Source organism: Coregonus clupeaformis, chromosome 27 (genome assembly GCF_020615455.1).
Source record: "Coregonus clupeaformis isolate EN_2021a chromosome 27, ASM2061545v1, whole genome shotgun sequence".
NCBI classification, from domain to species: Eukaryota; Metazoa; Chordata; class Actinopteri; order Salmoniformes; family Salmonidae; genus Coregonus; species Coregonus clupeaformis.
The window spans coordinates 51611176-51628062 of record NC_059218.1 but is presented as its reverse complement, the minus strand read 5'-3'; the positions used below and the strand labels follow the sequence as shown (position 1 = coordinate 51628062).

The 16887-nt window shown below is 42.6% G+C and overlaps 2 protein-coding genes across 3 annotated transcripts in view; one reads left to right on the top strand and one right to left on the bottom strand.

The window, feature by feature from the left end:
• The first annotated feature begins 299 nt into the window (after positions 1–299).
• On the top strand, positions 300–12130 carry LOC121533045 (soluble scavenger receptor cysteine-rich domain-containing protein SSC5D-like). The gene is made up of 9 exons (XM_041838813.2): positions 300–586; positions 690–778; positions 1300–1476; positions 8389–8418; positions 8648–8953; positions 10219–10521; positions 10893–11213; positions 11317–11405; positions 11663–12130. The coding sequence occupies exons 3-9, from the start codon at positions 1464–1466 to the stop codon at positions 11801–11803; spliced, it is 1203 nt and encodes a 400-aa protein (XP_041694747.2). The 5' UTR covers positions 300–586; positions 690–778; positions 1300–1463; the 3' UTR covers positions 11804–12130.
• Positions 12131–15222: 3092 nt separating this feature from the next.
• naa15b (N-alpha-acetyltransferase 15, NatA auxiliary subunit b) overlaps positions 15223–16887 on the bottom strand; it is a 28160-nt gene continuing 26495 nt past the window's right edge. For both annotated transcript variants that reach the window (XM_041840838.2, XM_041840839.2), the window contains exon 20: positions 15223–16887. This exon is cut by the window's right edge and continues 248 nt beyond it. The gene's annotated coding sequence lies outside the window, so the exon portion shown is untranslated.

Genomic DNA, 16887 nt, shown 5'->3' with positions numbered 1-16887 from the left:
CACACCTGTCTATATAAAAGGTCCCACAGTTGACAGTGCATGTCAGAGCGAAAACCAAGCCATGAGGTTGACAGAGAGATCCTTGGTGAAAACCTGCTCCGGAGCGCTCAGGACCTCAGACTGAGGGCGAAGGTTCACCTTCCAAAAGGACAAAACATAGAAACGCTCAATTTTCACATATGTTGATGTTAGGGTGGTGCTGGAGATGATGTCTTCCCTCTTTAATTACAGCTATCTCTCCTACCCATGCTACAGCTACCCAGAATGACTACAACTATGTTAAGGCATTGGAACCCATGCTCAATGGGAGGGGTCTCCAGGGGCCACCAGGGGCCCGAAGTGTTCAGGGGCCACAGCTTCACCATCACCTGCTCCGCTCAGCCACAGTACCCAGGAGGCTCCTTCCTCCTCACGTTCACCGGCTCCAACAGAACCCAGACCCAGCCAGCTGTCAATCACTCTGCTGCCTTCCTCTTCCCTGCTGCAGATGACTCCCACCAAGGGAACTACAGCTGTGTTTATGACAATTATGTTTTCTCTCATAACTTCTCCTCTGAGAGTGAGCTCCTCAACCTCACCGTCACAGGTAACTGAACATGATCCAGACTTATAACTTTGTCGTTGACAGATTTCCCACAGATCTATGTGATGATGACCAGTCCCCTCATCAAAGGTGTTTCTGTTTGCAGCCTCTCCTCTGCCAGCCTTCATCATCAGACACGTTGTAGTGCTGCTGATCCTACTGACAGCCATCACCACCATCTACCTGTACTACAAGGTAAAGGCTCCTGAGTGGTGCAGCGGTCTAAGGCATTGCATCTCAGTGCTGGAGGTGTCACCACAGACGCTGGTTCAATTCCAGGCTGTATCACAATCCGGCCGTGATCGGGAGTCCCATAGGGCGGCGCATGATTGGCCCAGTGTCGTCCGTGGTAGGCCGTCATTGTAAATAAGAATTTACAATAAAATAAAATAATTGTTCTTAACTGACCCATTAAATAAAGGTTACATCAAAAAAAGACATTTATTCAAAAAAAGTTTTAAAAATAAACATTTACTCAGTCATTACATGTCATTTAAACTAAATGTTTGTGTGTTTGAGCAGGATTCAGATTCTACATTGGTCTATATATATATATATATATATATATATATATATATATATATCAATGATTAACCAGGTGTGTATCTTTGACTTGTGTTGTACTATCTTGTTTGTTTTTCAGTACTGTACTGAGTATAAGAAGAGAGAGAGATACAGAACCAGGAAATGTCTGACTCTTGGTGCTGTCTCCCTAGACCACCAGGAGGCAGAAGAGAGTGAACAGGGTGAGCAGCATGGATCTTTATGTTGATGCCAATGCCATGGAGATGGTCTCTCTGAGCTCCAGAGCTGAAGCTGGACCGGGAGAGGAGAGAGCAGCCCAGGGGACTGAGTAGGAGTAGAATGATGCTGACCCTACATGCTGATCTTAGGTCAGTTTTGTGTTTTAAAATATATTGTCAGCAGTGGACTGGTGTTTAAAATGTGGTGACAAACCTTAAGTGGTTCTAATTTTAATAACACGTTCAGAATTAGTTTATCTTTCTAGAACCTTGGAATAAATCTAAAAAGAGTGACTGCAAACACCATTATTCCTTTTAGTGTTTGTTTTTTGTCACCATGGTACCATGGGGTTTTGGGTAACATGGGGTTTTGGTAACATGGGGTTTGGGTAACATGGGGTTTTGGTTTTGGTAACATGGGGTTTGGGTAACTTTTGGTTTTGGTAACATGGGGTTTTGGTAACATGGGGTTTTGGGTAACATGGGGTTTTTGGTAACAAGGGGTTTTGGTTTTGGTAACATGGGGTTTTGGTAACATGGGGTTTTGGTTTTGGTAACATGAGGTTTTGGGTAACGTGGGGTTTTTAAGAGACAAGTTCAATTACTCCATTGTTGTGTTCTATACATTGCATTCCAGCATCTATTGCTTTTTTTTCTGTCTTTCTGCTATTTTTTGTACTTTTAGAAGTCTCACCATGTATTATTAATTCTCTGTTCATTCTTTGTATAAAAAATATATTAAATGTTGGAATTGGGTTTTTCAAAACTGACCAATTAGATTCTGATCCTCATTTATTGGTTTGTAGCCTTTGTCTTTATTTAGTATATCTTATTATGTATTTCTTATTTAGTATATTTTATTTAGTATATCTTATTATGTACAGTGCATTCGGTAAGTATTCAGACCCCTTGACTTCTTCCACATTTTGTTACGTTACAGCCTTATTCTAAAATGGAGTAAATCGTTTTTCCCCCTTATCAATCAACACACAATTCCCCATAATGACGAAGCAAAAACATGTTTTTAGAAATGTTTGCAAATGTATTAAAAATAAAAAACTGAAAGCAGCCACGAGTCTTCTTGGGTATGACGCTACAAGCTTAGCACACCTGTATTTGGCGGAGTTTCTCCCATTCTTCTCTGCAGATCGAATACAACAGACCCTACAGTGAAATGTTTACTTACAAGCCTTTAACCAACAATGCAGTTTTAAGAAAGAAAAAAGGTGGATAAGTAAAAAATAAATAAAAAAAAGTTAAAGAGCAGCAGTAAAATAACAGTAGCGAGGCTATTTCAGGGGGTACTGGTACCGAGTCAACGTGCGGGGGCACAGGTTGGTCGAAGTAATTGAGGTAATATGTACTATGTACATGTAAGTAGAGATAAAGTGACTATGCATAGATAATAAACAGAGAGTAGCAGCAGCATAAAAGAGGGGGTGGGGACAATGCAAATAGTCTGGGTAGCCATGATTAGCTGTTCAGGAGTCTTATGGCTTGGGGGTAGAAGCTGTTAAGAAGCCTTTTGGACCTAGACTTGGCGCTCCGGTACCGCTTGCCGTGCGTTATCAGAGAGAACAGTCTATGACTAGGGTGGCTGGAGTCTTTGACCATTTTTAGGGCCTTCCTCTGACACCGCCTGGTATAGAGGTCCTGGATGGCAGGAAGCTTGGCCCCAGCGATGTACTGGGCCGTACACACTACCCTCTGTAGTGCCTTGCGGTCGGAGGCCGAGCAGTTGCCATACCAGGCGGTGATGCAACCAGTCAGGATGCTCTCGATGGTGCAGATGTATAATTTTTTGAGTATCTGAGGACCCATGCCAAATCTTTTCAGTCTCCTGAGGGGGAATAGGCTTTGTCGTGCCCTCTTCACCACTGTCTTGGTGTGTTTGAACCATGATAGATTGTTGGTGATGCGGACTCCAAGGAACTTGAAGCTCTCATCCTGCTCCACTACAGCCCCGTCGATGAGAGTGGGGGTGTGCTCGGTCCTCCTTTTCCTGTAGTCCACAATCATCTCCTTTGTCTTGATCACGTTGAGGGAGAGGTTGTTATCCTGGCACCACACGGCCAGGTCTCTGACCTCCTCCCTATAGGCTGTCTCATCGTTGTCGGTGATCAGGCCTACCACTGTTGTGTCGTCGGCAAACTTAATGATGGTGTTGGAGTCGTGCTTGGCCATTCAGTCATGGGTGAACAGGGAGTACAGGAGGGGACTGAGCATGCACCCCTGAGGGGCCCCAGTGTTGAGGATCAGCGTGGCAGATGTGTTGTTACCTACCCTTACCACCTGGGGGAGGCCTGTCAGGAAATCCAAGATCCAGTTGCAGAGGGAGGTGTTTAGTCCCAGGGTCCTTAGCTTAGTGATGAGCTTTGAGGGCACTATGGTGTTGAACGCTGAGCTGTAGTCAATGAATAGCATTCTCACGTAGGTGTTCCTTTTGTCCAGGTGGGAAAGGGCAGTGTGGAGTGCAATAGAGATTGCATAATCTGTGGATCTGTTGGGGCGGTATGCAAATTGGAGTGGGTCTAGGGTTTCTGGGATAATGGTGTTGATGTGAGCCATAACCAGCCTTTCAAAGCACTACATGGCTACAGACGTGAGTGCTACGGGTCTGTAGTCATTTAGGCAGGTTACCTTAGTGTTCTTGGGCACAGGGACTATGGTGGTCTGCTTGACACATGTTGGTATTACAGACTCAGTTAGGGACAGGTTGAAAATGTCAGTGAAGACACTTGCCAGTCGGTCAGCGCATGCTCGGAGTACACGTCCTGGTAATCCGCCTGACCCTGCGGCCTTGTGAATGTTAACCTGTTTAAAGGTCTTACTCACATCGGCTATGGAGAGTATGATCACACAGTCGTCGTGAACAGCTGATGCTCTCATGCATGCTTCAGTGTTGCTTGCCTCGAAGCGAGCATAGAAGTGATTTAGCTGGTCTGGTAGGCTCATGTCACTGGGTAGCTTGCGGCTGTGCTTCCCTTTGTAGTCCGTAATAGTTTGCAAGCCCTGCCACATCCGACGAGCGTCAGAGCCGGTGTAGTACGATTCAATCTTAGTCCTGTATTGACGCTTTGCCTGGTTGATGGTTTGTCGGAGGGCATAGCAGGATTTCTTATAAGCGTCCGGGTTAGAGTCCCACTCTTTGAAAGCGGCAGCTCTACCCTTTAGCTCAGTGCGGATGTTGCCTGTAATCCATGGCTTCAGGTTGGGGTACGTATGGTCACTGTGGGGACAACTTCGTCAATGCACTTATTGATGAAGCCAGTGACTGATGTGGTGTTCTCTTCAATGCCATCGGAAGAATCCCGGAACATATTCCAGTCTGTGCTAGCTAAACAGTCTTGTAACTTAGCATCTGCGTCATCTGACCACTTCTGTATTGAGCGAGTCACTGGTGCTTCCTGCTTTAGTATCTGCGCGTCTCTGTGTGTGGAGTAAAGGTGGTCTAGAGTTTTTTTCCTCTGGTTGCACATTTGACATGCTGGTAGAAATGAGGTAAAACAGATTTAAGTTTCCCTGCATTAAAGTCCCCGGCCACTAGGAGCGCCGCCTCTGGATGAGCATTTTCTTGTTTGCTTATGGCCTTATACAGCTCGTTGAGTGTGATCTGAGTGCCAGCATCGGTTTGTGGTGGTAAATAGACAGCTACGAAAAATATAGATGAAAACTCTCTTGGTAAATAGTGTGGTCTACAGCTTATCATGAGATACTCTACCTCAGGCGAGCAAAACAGGTGTGTGACTTTCCAAATCCTGTCCAGTCAATTGAATGTACCACAGGTGGACTCCAATCAAGTTGTAGAAACATCTCAAGGATGATCAATCGAAACAGAATACAGCTGAGCTCAATTTCGAGTCTCATAGCAAAGGGTCTGAATATTTTTGTAAATAAGGTATTTCTGTTTTTTTACTTTTAAATTTGCAACAATTTCTAAAAACCTGTTTTCGCTTTGTCATTATGGGGTATTGTGTGTAGATATACTTTTTTTTTGTATCCAATACATTTTAGAACAAGGCTGTAATGTAACAATGTGGAAAAAGTCAAGGGGTCTGAATACTTTCCGAATGCACTGTATGTCTTATTTAGTGTATCTTATTTAGTATATCTTCTTTAGTACAAAGTGCCAACTGTAAAGTTTGGGGGCGGAGGATCAATGGTCTGTGGCTGTTTTTCATGGTTCGGGTTAGGCGCCTTTGTTCCAGTGAAGGGAAATCTTAACGCTACATCATATGACATTCTAGACGATTCTGTGCTTCCAACTTTGTGGCAACAGTTTGGTGAAGGCCCTTTCCTGTATCAGCATGACAATGCCCCCGTGCACAAAACGAGGTCCATACAGAAATGGTTTGTCGAGATCGGCGTAGAAGAACTTGACTGGCCTGCACAGAGCCCTGACCTCAACCCCATCGAACACCTTTGGGATGAATTGGAACGCCGACTGCAAGCCAGGCCTAATCGCCCAACATCAGTGCCCGACCTCACTAATGCTCTTGTGGCTGAATGGAAGCAAGTCCCCGCAGCAATGTTACAACACCTAATGGAAAGCCTTCTCAGAAGAGTGGAGGCTGTCATAGCAACAAAGGGACCAACTCCATTTTAATGCCCATGATTTTGGGATCAGAGGTTCGACGAGCAGGTGTCCACATACTTTTGGTCATGTAGTGGTACCAGTACCCCTTCCCCCTCCCCCTCTCCCCCCTTCTCCCTCCTCTTCTCCCCCTCTCCTCTTCTCCCCTCGCTTCTTCTCCCCCTCTCTTGTTCTCTATTTACTATAAATTAGAGGAGGGGAGAGAGAGGGAGGGAGAGAGGAGGAAGAGAGTACTGGGGGAGACAGAGAGGGGAGGGATGAGGTGGAGGGAGAGAGGAGAGAGAGAGAGAATATATGTTTGATCACTGACTTCTCACCAGTGATGTCATCATAACCAGTAACCTTTTCCACTCTTGGCCCAGCCCAGCCTGACCCTAACATATAGCATCAGGCCTGTTGAGTTGACTTGGGTAACAGACCTCTAGCTTCTACACCACATCCCCCCTTCTCCTGCTCTAACATGAGACCTCATCAGTACTCATTTTGGGTGCTGGTACTGTTTATATTTAGGTGCTGGAACATTAACCAATATTCTATAAGAGGTGACCTCAAGCAGTAGAAAGTTTGATGTGACTTTCCCAAGTCAACAACTGATGATAATTTAAGATATTATAGCACACACTATGTACAACTTTGCTGCTCTGTCAGCAGTTTCCTGTGGGGGTTTTCAAAACAGATCAGTTTGCTGTATTTAGCTGAGTTCAACCAGTGATCCAAGATAAGTTGCTAAGAAGTTTATCTCACATCAAAGACCTAATGAACTATTGACATAGAAGTCATATAGCCTAGCAGTATTTGTCCACTCTTCAGTCCACTCTTCATGACAGCAGACTTGTATAGCTCAGTGGAGCCCCAGTTAGAGACAGATATGATACCTGCAGTGATATTGATGATCCTGTTCTGGAGCACAGGTAGGATGCTGTTATGCTGATATACACTTGTGACAGTTACTGAGATATGTTTTAATTTAGCAGGGCTAGAGAACGAACATGCAGCATGATGTGATGACCTGTAAATGTACTTTATTGTAGCCTAACTGTCCATCGAGAGAGAGAGAGAGAGAGAGAGAGACAGACAGAGAGAGAGAGAGAGAGAGAGAGAGAGAGAGAGAGAGGAATAAATATATATATGGCAGAGAAGGGGAGATGTCAAAAGAGATAGGGCTGACAGACAGTGATGGGCCACTGGCGGTCGCCTTTTGTAGTCCCTCGGATCAATTTCCCAATTTATTTAATTTTCTGGGGTTTCAACTTTATGTTGAGAGTTAGAATAGTAGAATACACAAGGTGCAAATTTGAAATTTGATGGTGCATTGTTATGTCAGGTCACTCACTGTCACTCAATTAGCCCATGTCAGCTAACATTTTTTAGATTGGTAAATTAGGCTAGCGGCCAGCTATCTAAACTCTTAGTAATCATGGTCAAATTACCGACCAGGTGTTAGTCACTCACTCAGATGTCATCTTAAAAAAGGGAACGTTTTCTCTCCTCAATGGCAAAATGAGTAGAATTGCATGAAATGAGTTATAAAATTGCTAAATCTTCTCTCCTCCCCTTGGCAAAATGTGTAGAATTGCAGGAAATGAACTCTAAAATGAAAAATGTTCTCTCCAAATGTCACTTTATTTTAACCTTTATTTAACTAGGCAAGTCAGTTAAGAACAAATTCTTATTTACAATGACGGCCTACACCGGCCAAACCCGGACGACACTGGGCAAATTGTGCGCCGCCCTATGGGACTCCCAATCACGGCCGGTTGTGATACAGCCTAGAATCGAACCAGGGGGTCTGTAGTGACGCCTCGAGCACTGAGATGCAGTGCCTTAGACCACTTAGGGCCCCGAAAAGGCTAGGGTCGGCTCTGACTGCATGTGTGGTTATGGATGTGGGTAAGCAGAGCCGTGAGACACAGAGGACCCTCATGATGAGTTCAAATTTGTTGTGATCCCCACCCACATCAAAGTTGCCCATCCCTTGAGTAACGTGTACTGTACATCAGCTGAATATCTTTTCAGAACTGACTTCTCACCTGTGATGTCATCATAACCAGTAACCTTTTCCACTCTTTCACTCTTGGTCCGGCTCAGCTTGACCTCTGACCTATGTAAATGAACGATTGAAAAAAACTGACGAAAGCAAATGCATTAAATTAAATATGAACTAATCTGCAAAGTGATGCTCACATTTCCATGGAAGGGTAATGTGTGTACACGTTGGTGTTGTTGCACCATACCAACGATAAGCTTATCTTCCCCATCACATCATGAAAGGTCATGTTGATGTTCACTTCAACGTTTTCTCTCTCTCTCTCTCTCTCTCTCTCTCTCTCTCTCTCTCTCTCTCTCTCTCTCTCTCTCTCTCTCTCTCTCTCTCTCTCTCTCTCTCTCTCTCTCTCTCTCTCTCTCTCTCTCTCTCTCTCTCTCTCTCTCTCTCTCTCTCTCTCTCTCTCTCTCTCTCTCTCTCTCAGATCTCCAGGCTCAAAGCGTCAGTCCACCAGGTAGGTAGAGTACAAATCTACAGTGATTATAGCAGTTCAATATTAGTCCTTTTTTATCCCACATGGAGAAATTCATGTGTCCATACACACCATTCTAAAACCCAATATCAAGTACTGTTTTATGGAACTGCTAATACTTGTCAACCACAAAGCATTACTGCTGTTAGAATAACAGAAGCCCTGTCATAATCTGTCCTCACCACTGTGTTTTCCTCTCTGCTGTTTACAGCTGAATACTCAGTCAGACTGGTGAATGGGCCCACTTCCTGTTCTGGGACAGTGGAAGTCTTCTACAGAGGAGAGTGGTTAGTTCTATGTACTGGGTGGTGGAGCATGATAGAGGCTAAGGTTGTGTGTAGACAGATGGGCTGTGGGAATGCTACAGCTGAATCTGGAGGACCTATGGTTGAAGAGGGAAGAGGAGGAGTCATGGTAGAGAGTTGCAATGGAGATGAGTCTACTATTACAAGGTGTGACATCAGTGGAGGACCTGGTGTCTGTAATGGTGAATATTATCATAATGTGATGTGCTCAGGTAAGACACTGGTAATATTGAGAGATGTATTTGTACATTATATCACATGTATCATGTTTTTATGTTTTTATTTTATTACTAGAAAGTAGGTTTTTCTTGATATCTTTTATGGTTATAGATAGCCTGTGTTGTGTGGTGAACTGCCTTACTATACAATGGGACCACACACTACTGACACAAGATATGATTTAAAGGGGTGTGTCATCATTTAGAATGTGTTAAAGGGAATTATTCATCATCTCCAGCACCACCCCAACATCAACATACAGTGGTTTGCGAAAGTATTCACCCCCTTTTGGCATTTTTCCTATTTTGTTGCCTTACAACCTGGAATTAAAATGGATTTTTTGGGGGTTTGTATCATTTGATTTACACAAAATGCCTACCACTTTCAAGATGCAAAATATTTTTTATTGTGAAACAAACAAGAAATAAGACAAAAAAAACAGAAAACTTGAGCGTGCATAACTATTCACCCCCCCCCAAAGTCAATACTTTGTAGAGCCACCTTTTGCAGCAATTACAGCTGCAAGTCTCTTGGGGTATGTTTCTATAAGCTTGGCACATCTCCAGGCTCAAAGTGTCAGTCCATCAGGTAGGTAGAGTATAAATCTACAGTGATTATAGCAGTTCAATATTAGTCAACTTTATTATCCCACATGGAAAAATTCATGTGTCCATACACACCATTCTAAAACCCAATAACAAGTACTGTTTTATGGCACTACTAATACTTGTCAACCACAAAGCATTACTGCTGTTAGAATAACAGAAGCCCTGTCATAATCTGTCCTCACCACTGTGTTTTCCTCTCTGCTGTTTACAGCTGAACTACTCAGTCAGACTGGTGAATGGGACCACTTCCTGTTCTGGGACAGTGGAAATATTTTATAAAGGACAGTGGGGCAGCAGGTAGCTTAGTGGTTAAGAGCGTTGTGCCAGTAACCGAAAGGTCGCTGGTTCTAATCCCCGAGCCAACTAGGTGAAAAATCTGTCGATGTGCCCTTGAGCAAGGCACGTAACCCAAATTGCTCCTGTAAGTCGCTCTGGATAAGAGCGTCTGCTAAAATGTAAATGTTGTTCATTTCACCTCTGACTCTCTCTCTCCTCTGTCACTTTAAGCCGAAACTTCGAAATCATGTTCACTACGACAGATAGATAGAAACGTGCCATTTTCCCAGATGTTGATGTTGGGGTGGTGCTGGAGATGATGAATATGAAGTTGAAAAAATTCCCCTTTAACTGTCTTCCCTCTTTAATTACAGCTATCTCTCCAACCCATGCTACAGCTACTCAGAATGACTACATCAATGTTAAGGCATGGAACCCAGATATCCCATCTACCCCCGCCTCTGTTAAACCCAGCTTGGCTACTTCCACCCAGGACACCAGCAGTAGTCTGACCAGCCGGGTTTCAGACACCTCAGCCGGACTCCAAGAGGGTGACACCACCTCTGATCCCACCATCAACACCTCAGCCGGACTCCAAGAGGGTGACACCACCTCTGATGTTACCATCAACACCTCAAGTCGACCTACCACAAGAACCCAATCAACCCCATCACAGGGTGACTATATACCCCACTTACCTGTTCAACAGGAGTCCCAAAATCAAATACAACTTAAATATCCCAGAATGCTTTTGTATTTGAGTGTTATCTCAGTGAACGTCTCTACTCACTGCCACTGTCACATGTCATGTTATTGTCATATCTAAAGGAGGAAAGTAGTTGAGGAGCCACGTTTTCTTTTTCTCTCCTCTTGTTCCAGATGTCCTGCTTCAGCCTGATATCAACATATGTTGTCTCAGTGACTGTAGGCCCACTACTCATGTTGCCCTGTGAGGGAGGGTGGCTAGCACTGTTACATGCTGATGTTATTGTCATATCTACAGGAAACTAGTTGAAGAGGTTTTTCTTCTTCTCTTTTCTTGTTACAGATCTCCCGGTCCAGCCTGATATCTCCCTGACTGACTCAATGGGAGGGGTCTCCAGGGGCCATGAGGGGCCCGAGGTGTTTAGGGGCCACAGCTTCACCATCACCTGCTCCACTCAGCCACAGTACCCAGGAGGCTCCTTCCTCCTCACGTTCACCGGCTCCAATAGAACCCAGACCCAGCCAGCTGTCAATCACTCTGCTGCCTTCCTCTTCCCTGCTGCAGATGACTCCCACCAAGGGAACTACAGCTGTGTTTATGACAATTATGTTTTCTCTCATAACTTCTCCTCTGAGAGTGAGCTCCTCACCCTCACCGTCACAGGTAACTGAACATGAACCAGACTTCTAACTTTGTCATTGACAGATTTCCCACAGATCTATATGATGATGATCAGTCCCCTCATCAAAGGTGTTTCTGTTTGCAGCCTCTCCTCTGCCAGCCTTCATCATCAGACACGTTGTAGTGCTGCTGATCCTACTGACAGCCATCACCACCTTCTACCTGTACTACAAGGTAAAGACATTTACATTTACATTTTAGTCATTTAGCAGACGCTCTTATCCAGAGCGACTTACAGTACTCAGACGTTACAAGTCATTTAAATGTTTGTGTGTTTGAGCAGGGTTCAGATTCTACATTGTCTGTATCTATATGATTAACCAGGTGTGTATCTTTGACCTGTGTTTGTTTTTCAGTACTGTACTGATTATATGAAAAGAGGGAGAGAGAGAGAGCGTAAATGTCTGACTCTTGGTGCTGTGTCTCCCTAGACCACCAGGAGGCAGAAGAGAGTGAACAGGGTGAGCAGCATGGATCTTTATGTTGATGCCAATGCCATGGAGATGGTCTCTCTGAGCTCCAGAGCTGAAGCTGGACCGGGAGAGGAGAGAGCAGCCCAGGGGACTGAGTAGGAGTAGAATGATGCTGACCCTACATGCTGATCTTAGGTCAGTTTTGTGTTTTACATCTATGGTCAGCAGTGGACTGGTGTTTATAATGTGGTGACAAACCTTAAGTGGTTCTAATTTTAACAACATAATTAGTTTATCTTTCTAGAACCTTGGAAGAAATCTAAAAGGAGTGACTGCAACCACCATTATTCATTTTGATTTTTGCCACCAGGGTAACATGGGGTTTTGTTTAATTTAAGAGACTAGCTCAATTAGGTCTATTTTGCATTCTATCAGTGGAGGCTGGTGGGAGGAGGAAGACGGGCTCATTGTAATGGCTGGAATGGAATAAATGGAACAGAGTCCAACATGTGGTTTCCATATTTGATCTGTTTGATACCGTTCCATTAATTCCCTTCCAGCCATTACAATGAGCCAGTCCTCCTATAGCTCCTCCCACCAGCCTCCACTGCATTCTATACATTCCAGCATTCTATACATTCCAGCATTCTATACATTATTTTTTGCTTTTGTCTTCATCTTATTTAGTGTTTATCTTATATTCTTTATCTTGAAGTGTTTCCATTATTAGTACATGTATTATTATAATCATCTGTTCATTCTTTGTATTTTGAAACATTTGAATAAAATAGGACATCTTTTTCACAAGTCAATTTTGTTTATTGTTGGGGTTTATTTTCGTTGTTGATTTTTTGAAATCTCTCATGTTATTGATTGGAAATGTTGTTGTACAGTGCCTTCAGAAAGTATTCACACCCCTTTACTTTTTCCACATTTTGTTGTTACAAAATGGGATTAAAATGGATTTAATTGTCATTTTGTGGTCAACGATCTACACAAAATACTCTGTAATGTCAAATTGTAAGAAAAATTCTTACATTTGTTAAAACAAATATGAAAAATACAACACAAACATATCTTGATTGGATATATATACAACCCTCTGAGTCAATACATGTTAGAAACACCTTTGGTAGCGATTACAGCTGTGAGTCTTGCTGGGTAAGTCTCTACACACCTGGAATGTGCAACATTTGCCCATTATTCTTTTAAAAATTATTCAAGCTCTATCAACTTAGTAGTTGATCATTGCTAGACATGCCATAGATTTTCAAGCAGATTTAAGTCAAAACTCGGCCACTCAGGAACATTCCGTTTTCTTGGTAAGCGACTCCAAAAGTATTCATCCCCCTTGGTGTTTTTCCTATTTTGTTGCATTAGAACCTGTAATTTCAATAGATTTTTATTTGGATTTCATGTAATGGACATACACAAAATAGTCCAAATTGGTGAAGTGAAATGAAAAAAATAACTTGTTTAAAAAAATTCTAAAAAATAATTTACGGAAAAGTGGTGCGTGCATATGTATTCACCCCCTTTGCTATGAAGCCCCTAAATAAGATCTGGTGCAACCAATTACCTTCGGAAGTCACATAATTAGTTAAATAAAGTCCACCTGTGTGCAATCTAAGTGTCACATGATCTGTCACATGATCTCAGTATATATACACACCTGTTCTGAAAGGCCCCAGAGTCTGCAACACCACTAAGCAAGGGGCACCACCAAGCAAGCGGCACCATGAGGACCAAGGAGCTCTCCAAACAGGGACAGGGACAAAGTTGTGGAGAAGTACAGATAAGGGTTGGGATATAAAAAAATATCAGAAACTTTGAACATCCCACAGAGCACCATTAAATCCATTGTTAAAAAATGGAACAAATATGGCACCACAATAAACCTGCCAAGAGAGGGCCGCACACCAAAACTCACGGACCAGGCAAGGAGGGCATTAATCCGAGAGGCAACAAAGAGACCAAAGATAACCCTGAAGGAGCTGTAAAGATCCACAGCGGAGATTGGAGTATCTGTCCATAGGACCACTTTAAGCCGTACACTCCACAGAGCTGGGCTTTACGGAACAGTGGCCAGAAAAAAGCCATTGCTTAAAGAAACAAATAAGCAAACACGTTTGGTGCTCGCCAAAAGGCATGTGGGAGACTCCCCAAACATATGGAAGAAGGTACTCTGGTCAGATGAGACTAAAATTGAGCTTTTTGGCCATCAAGGAAAATGCTATGGCTGGTGCAAACCCAACACCTCATCACCATCCCCACAGTGAAGCATGGTGGTGGCAGCATCATGCTGTGGGGATGTTTTTTATCAGCAGGGACTGGGAAACTGGTCAGAATTATAGGAATGATGGATGGCGCTAAATACAGGGAAATTCTTGAGGGAAACCTGTTTCAGTCTTCCAGAGTTTTGAGACTGGGACGGAGGTTCACCTTCCAGCAGGACAATGACCCTAAGCATACTGCTAAAGCAACACTTGAGTGGTTTAAGCTTATAGAGACATACCCCAAGAGACCTGCAGCTGTAATTGCTGCAAAGGTTGTCGCTACAAAATATTGACTTCGGGGGGGTCATTGTCTTATTTCTTGTTTGTTTGACAAGAAAACAACATATTTTGCAACGTATGTTGTATAAATCAAATGATACAAACCCCCCAAAAATCTATTTTCATTCCAGGTTGTAAGGCAACAAAATAGGAAAAATGCCAAGGGGGTGAATCCTTGCGCAAGCCACTGTAAGCTGGGGAGTTTTTGTAGATTTGCCCTTGTGTTGTTGTTATTGATTATAAATGTTATATTGATTATGATGTAGATTATTGTTATGATGTTGTTAGTAGTATAGAGATAATGATGTTGATTATAAATGTTATGATATTGATTAGGATGTAGATTATTGTTATGTTGTTAGTAGTATATAGATTGTTATTGATTATAAATGTTATATTGATTGATGTAGATTATGTTGTTAGTAGTATATAGATAATGTTATTGATTATAAATGTTATATTGATTATGATGTAGATTATTGTTATGTTAGTAGTATATAGAGATAATGATGTTATTGATTATAAATGTTATGATATTGATTATTATGTAGATTATTGTTATGATGTTGTTAGTAGTATATAGATAATGATGTTAGTGATTATAAATGTTATGATATTGATTAGGATGTAGATTATTGTTATGATGTTAGTAGTATGAAGAGATAATGATGTTATTATCTTATGATCTGTGGGTTACAGGGAAAGTATAGTACTTAGTGCAGGTCTGAAATACAATAGATTGTGTGGAAATGCTGTGCGCATATGTAATAATTAAATAATTCAACCAACCAATCACTCAATAAGTTATGTAAATAAATATTGTATTTAGAATTGCAGAAGTCTGGTAACTTTCCCAAAATTCAAAAATGTTACACAAAAACACCTCTTGGTTGTTTTGACAACATGGATACTTATTGTAAGTGTAGAGCAGGCTTGCTCAAGACATAATTTTTCTTGATGATCATTTGGGAGTGAGTGAGTCAGGGCAACGTCTGACCTACACAGGAGAAATAAAACAGAATACACCGATAACAAAAAGTTTATTTTGTTAGTTTTTTAAAAAATAAAAACCTCCTGAGATATCATACAGCTCATCTCAGCTTTCACATTAGAACCCAAATAAGAGAAGAAGAAAAATAGGAGTAAAGAAGGAAAAATAAAGAAAAACAAACTGAAAACATCTGTCACTCATACTGCACTCCTGGTAACCTTTTGACCTCATGTCACCGTGGGCAACAGTCTTCATCTGACCTTTAAGGGAGTATTGACCAATTCCAAATGAGCCTCCATTTAACATTTTAGTCATTTAGCAGACGCTCTTATCTAGAGCGACTTACAGTTAGTGAGTACATACATTTTCATACTGCCCCCCCCGTGGGAAACGAACCCACAACCCTGGCGTCGCAAACGCCATGCTCTACCAACTGTCCCTAGCCCCTAGGCACTTCATGTAGATCTGAAAGGATTGGATAGGTAAAAGCAATATGGTAGTAGTTCCATCTTACCATCTCATAAACCTGCTGGAATTAGTACCATTAGTTTATTCCCATCAACACCTTTGAGTGCCTAGGGGTCAGGGACTGGGGGTCAAATAACAGTTGGGGGGGGCAAATACTAGACAAGCATTACAGTTTTCGCCCAGGTTGCTCTGTCACACACTTAACACAAGTTTGCCAGTAACAGTAACGGTCCTGTTTGGGTCCAAGCTGCCCCTCTAAGCACAGGTCCCAGATCAGCTTACCAGGCCAGACGTTCAAACTTTTAACCAGTAACGTTATATAAAACATGATCTGACCCCAAATCTGTGGCTAAAGGAAAGCACCCAAGTGTATCCATAGGCGGCGTCCCAAATTGTACCCTATTCCCTATGTAGTGCACTACTTCTGACCAGAACCCTATGGGCCCTAGAGCACTATATAGGGAACAGGGTCCCATTTAGGACAGACATAGAGCTACTGTACCCAGTCATCCAGCCGATCCCACAGCCCCTCATACCTTATCTTTAATACATTTGTGTAATTGTTCTTCTAAATGAGTTTTTTTTTTTTTTTAAACCTGATGGGAGATCAGTGGATCCAGGGTGTACCAGTCAGTCAGAACTTCATCACAGCAGCCTGGAAACACTCTCTCTCTCTCTCTCTCTCCTCTCACAGAAACAGACCAAGCACTGCGTCTCAAATGGCACTCTATTTCCCTTCGCAGTGCACTGAAATAGTCTACATAGGGAATAGGGTGCAATTTGGGACAGTCCCTATGTTGTTTGTCATAGTCTCATCTGTCAGGAACACAGTTCTCCATCTCCTCTCAGAAAAAATACCAACTGTTGTTGTTCATTACATAAACAGTCTTGTCTCATCAGTCTGTCGGTCTTTTTCTTTTTTTACAAAACTCTTTGATAACAGTTGATGATAGTGTTTGTTGATGCTGTATTTTCAGTTAAGAGTTAGAGAGCAGTCAGTCAGCAAGATAAAAAAATAAAATGGCAATTTCATCCTCTTCCTCTTTTATTCCCCTCCTCTTCCTCCTCCTCCTCCTCCTCCACACACAGTCCTAGTTCGCCACATCGGAGACAGAGAGAGACGAACCGAACCGAGCCAAAGCCCAAGCAAAGGAGAAACAAACCCTCTTCCACTACTTCAACATTTCAACAGTGGCTACAAAATGGCGTCCGGTCGACTTGGTGTCCCC

Excerpts from the sequence above, each read along its gene's own strand:
- LOC121533045 (XM_041838813.2), top strand. Across the intron at positions 10,522-10,892 it reads CCAATCAACCCCATCACAGG|ATCTCCCGGTCCAGCCTGAT; the intron begins GTGACTATATAC and ends TTCTTGTTACAG. Across the intron at positions 11,406-11,662 it reads CCTTCTACCTGTACTACAAG|ACCACCAGGAGGCAGAAGAG; the intron begins GTAAAGACATTT and ends GTGTCTCCCTAG.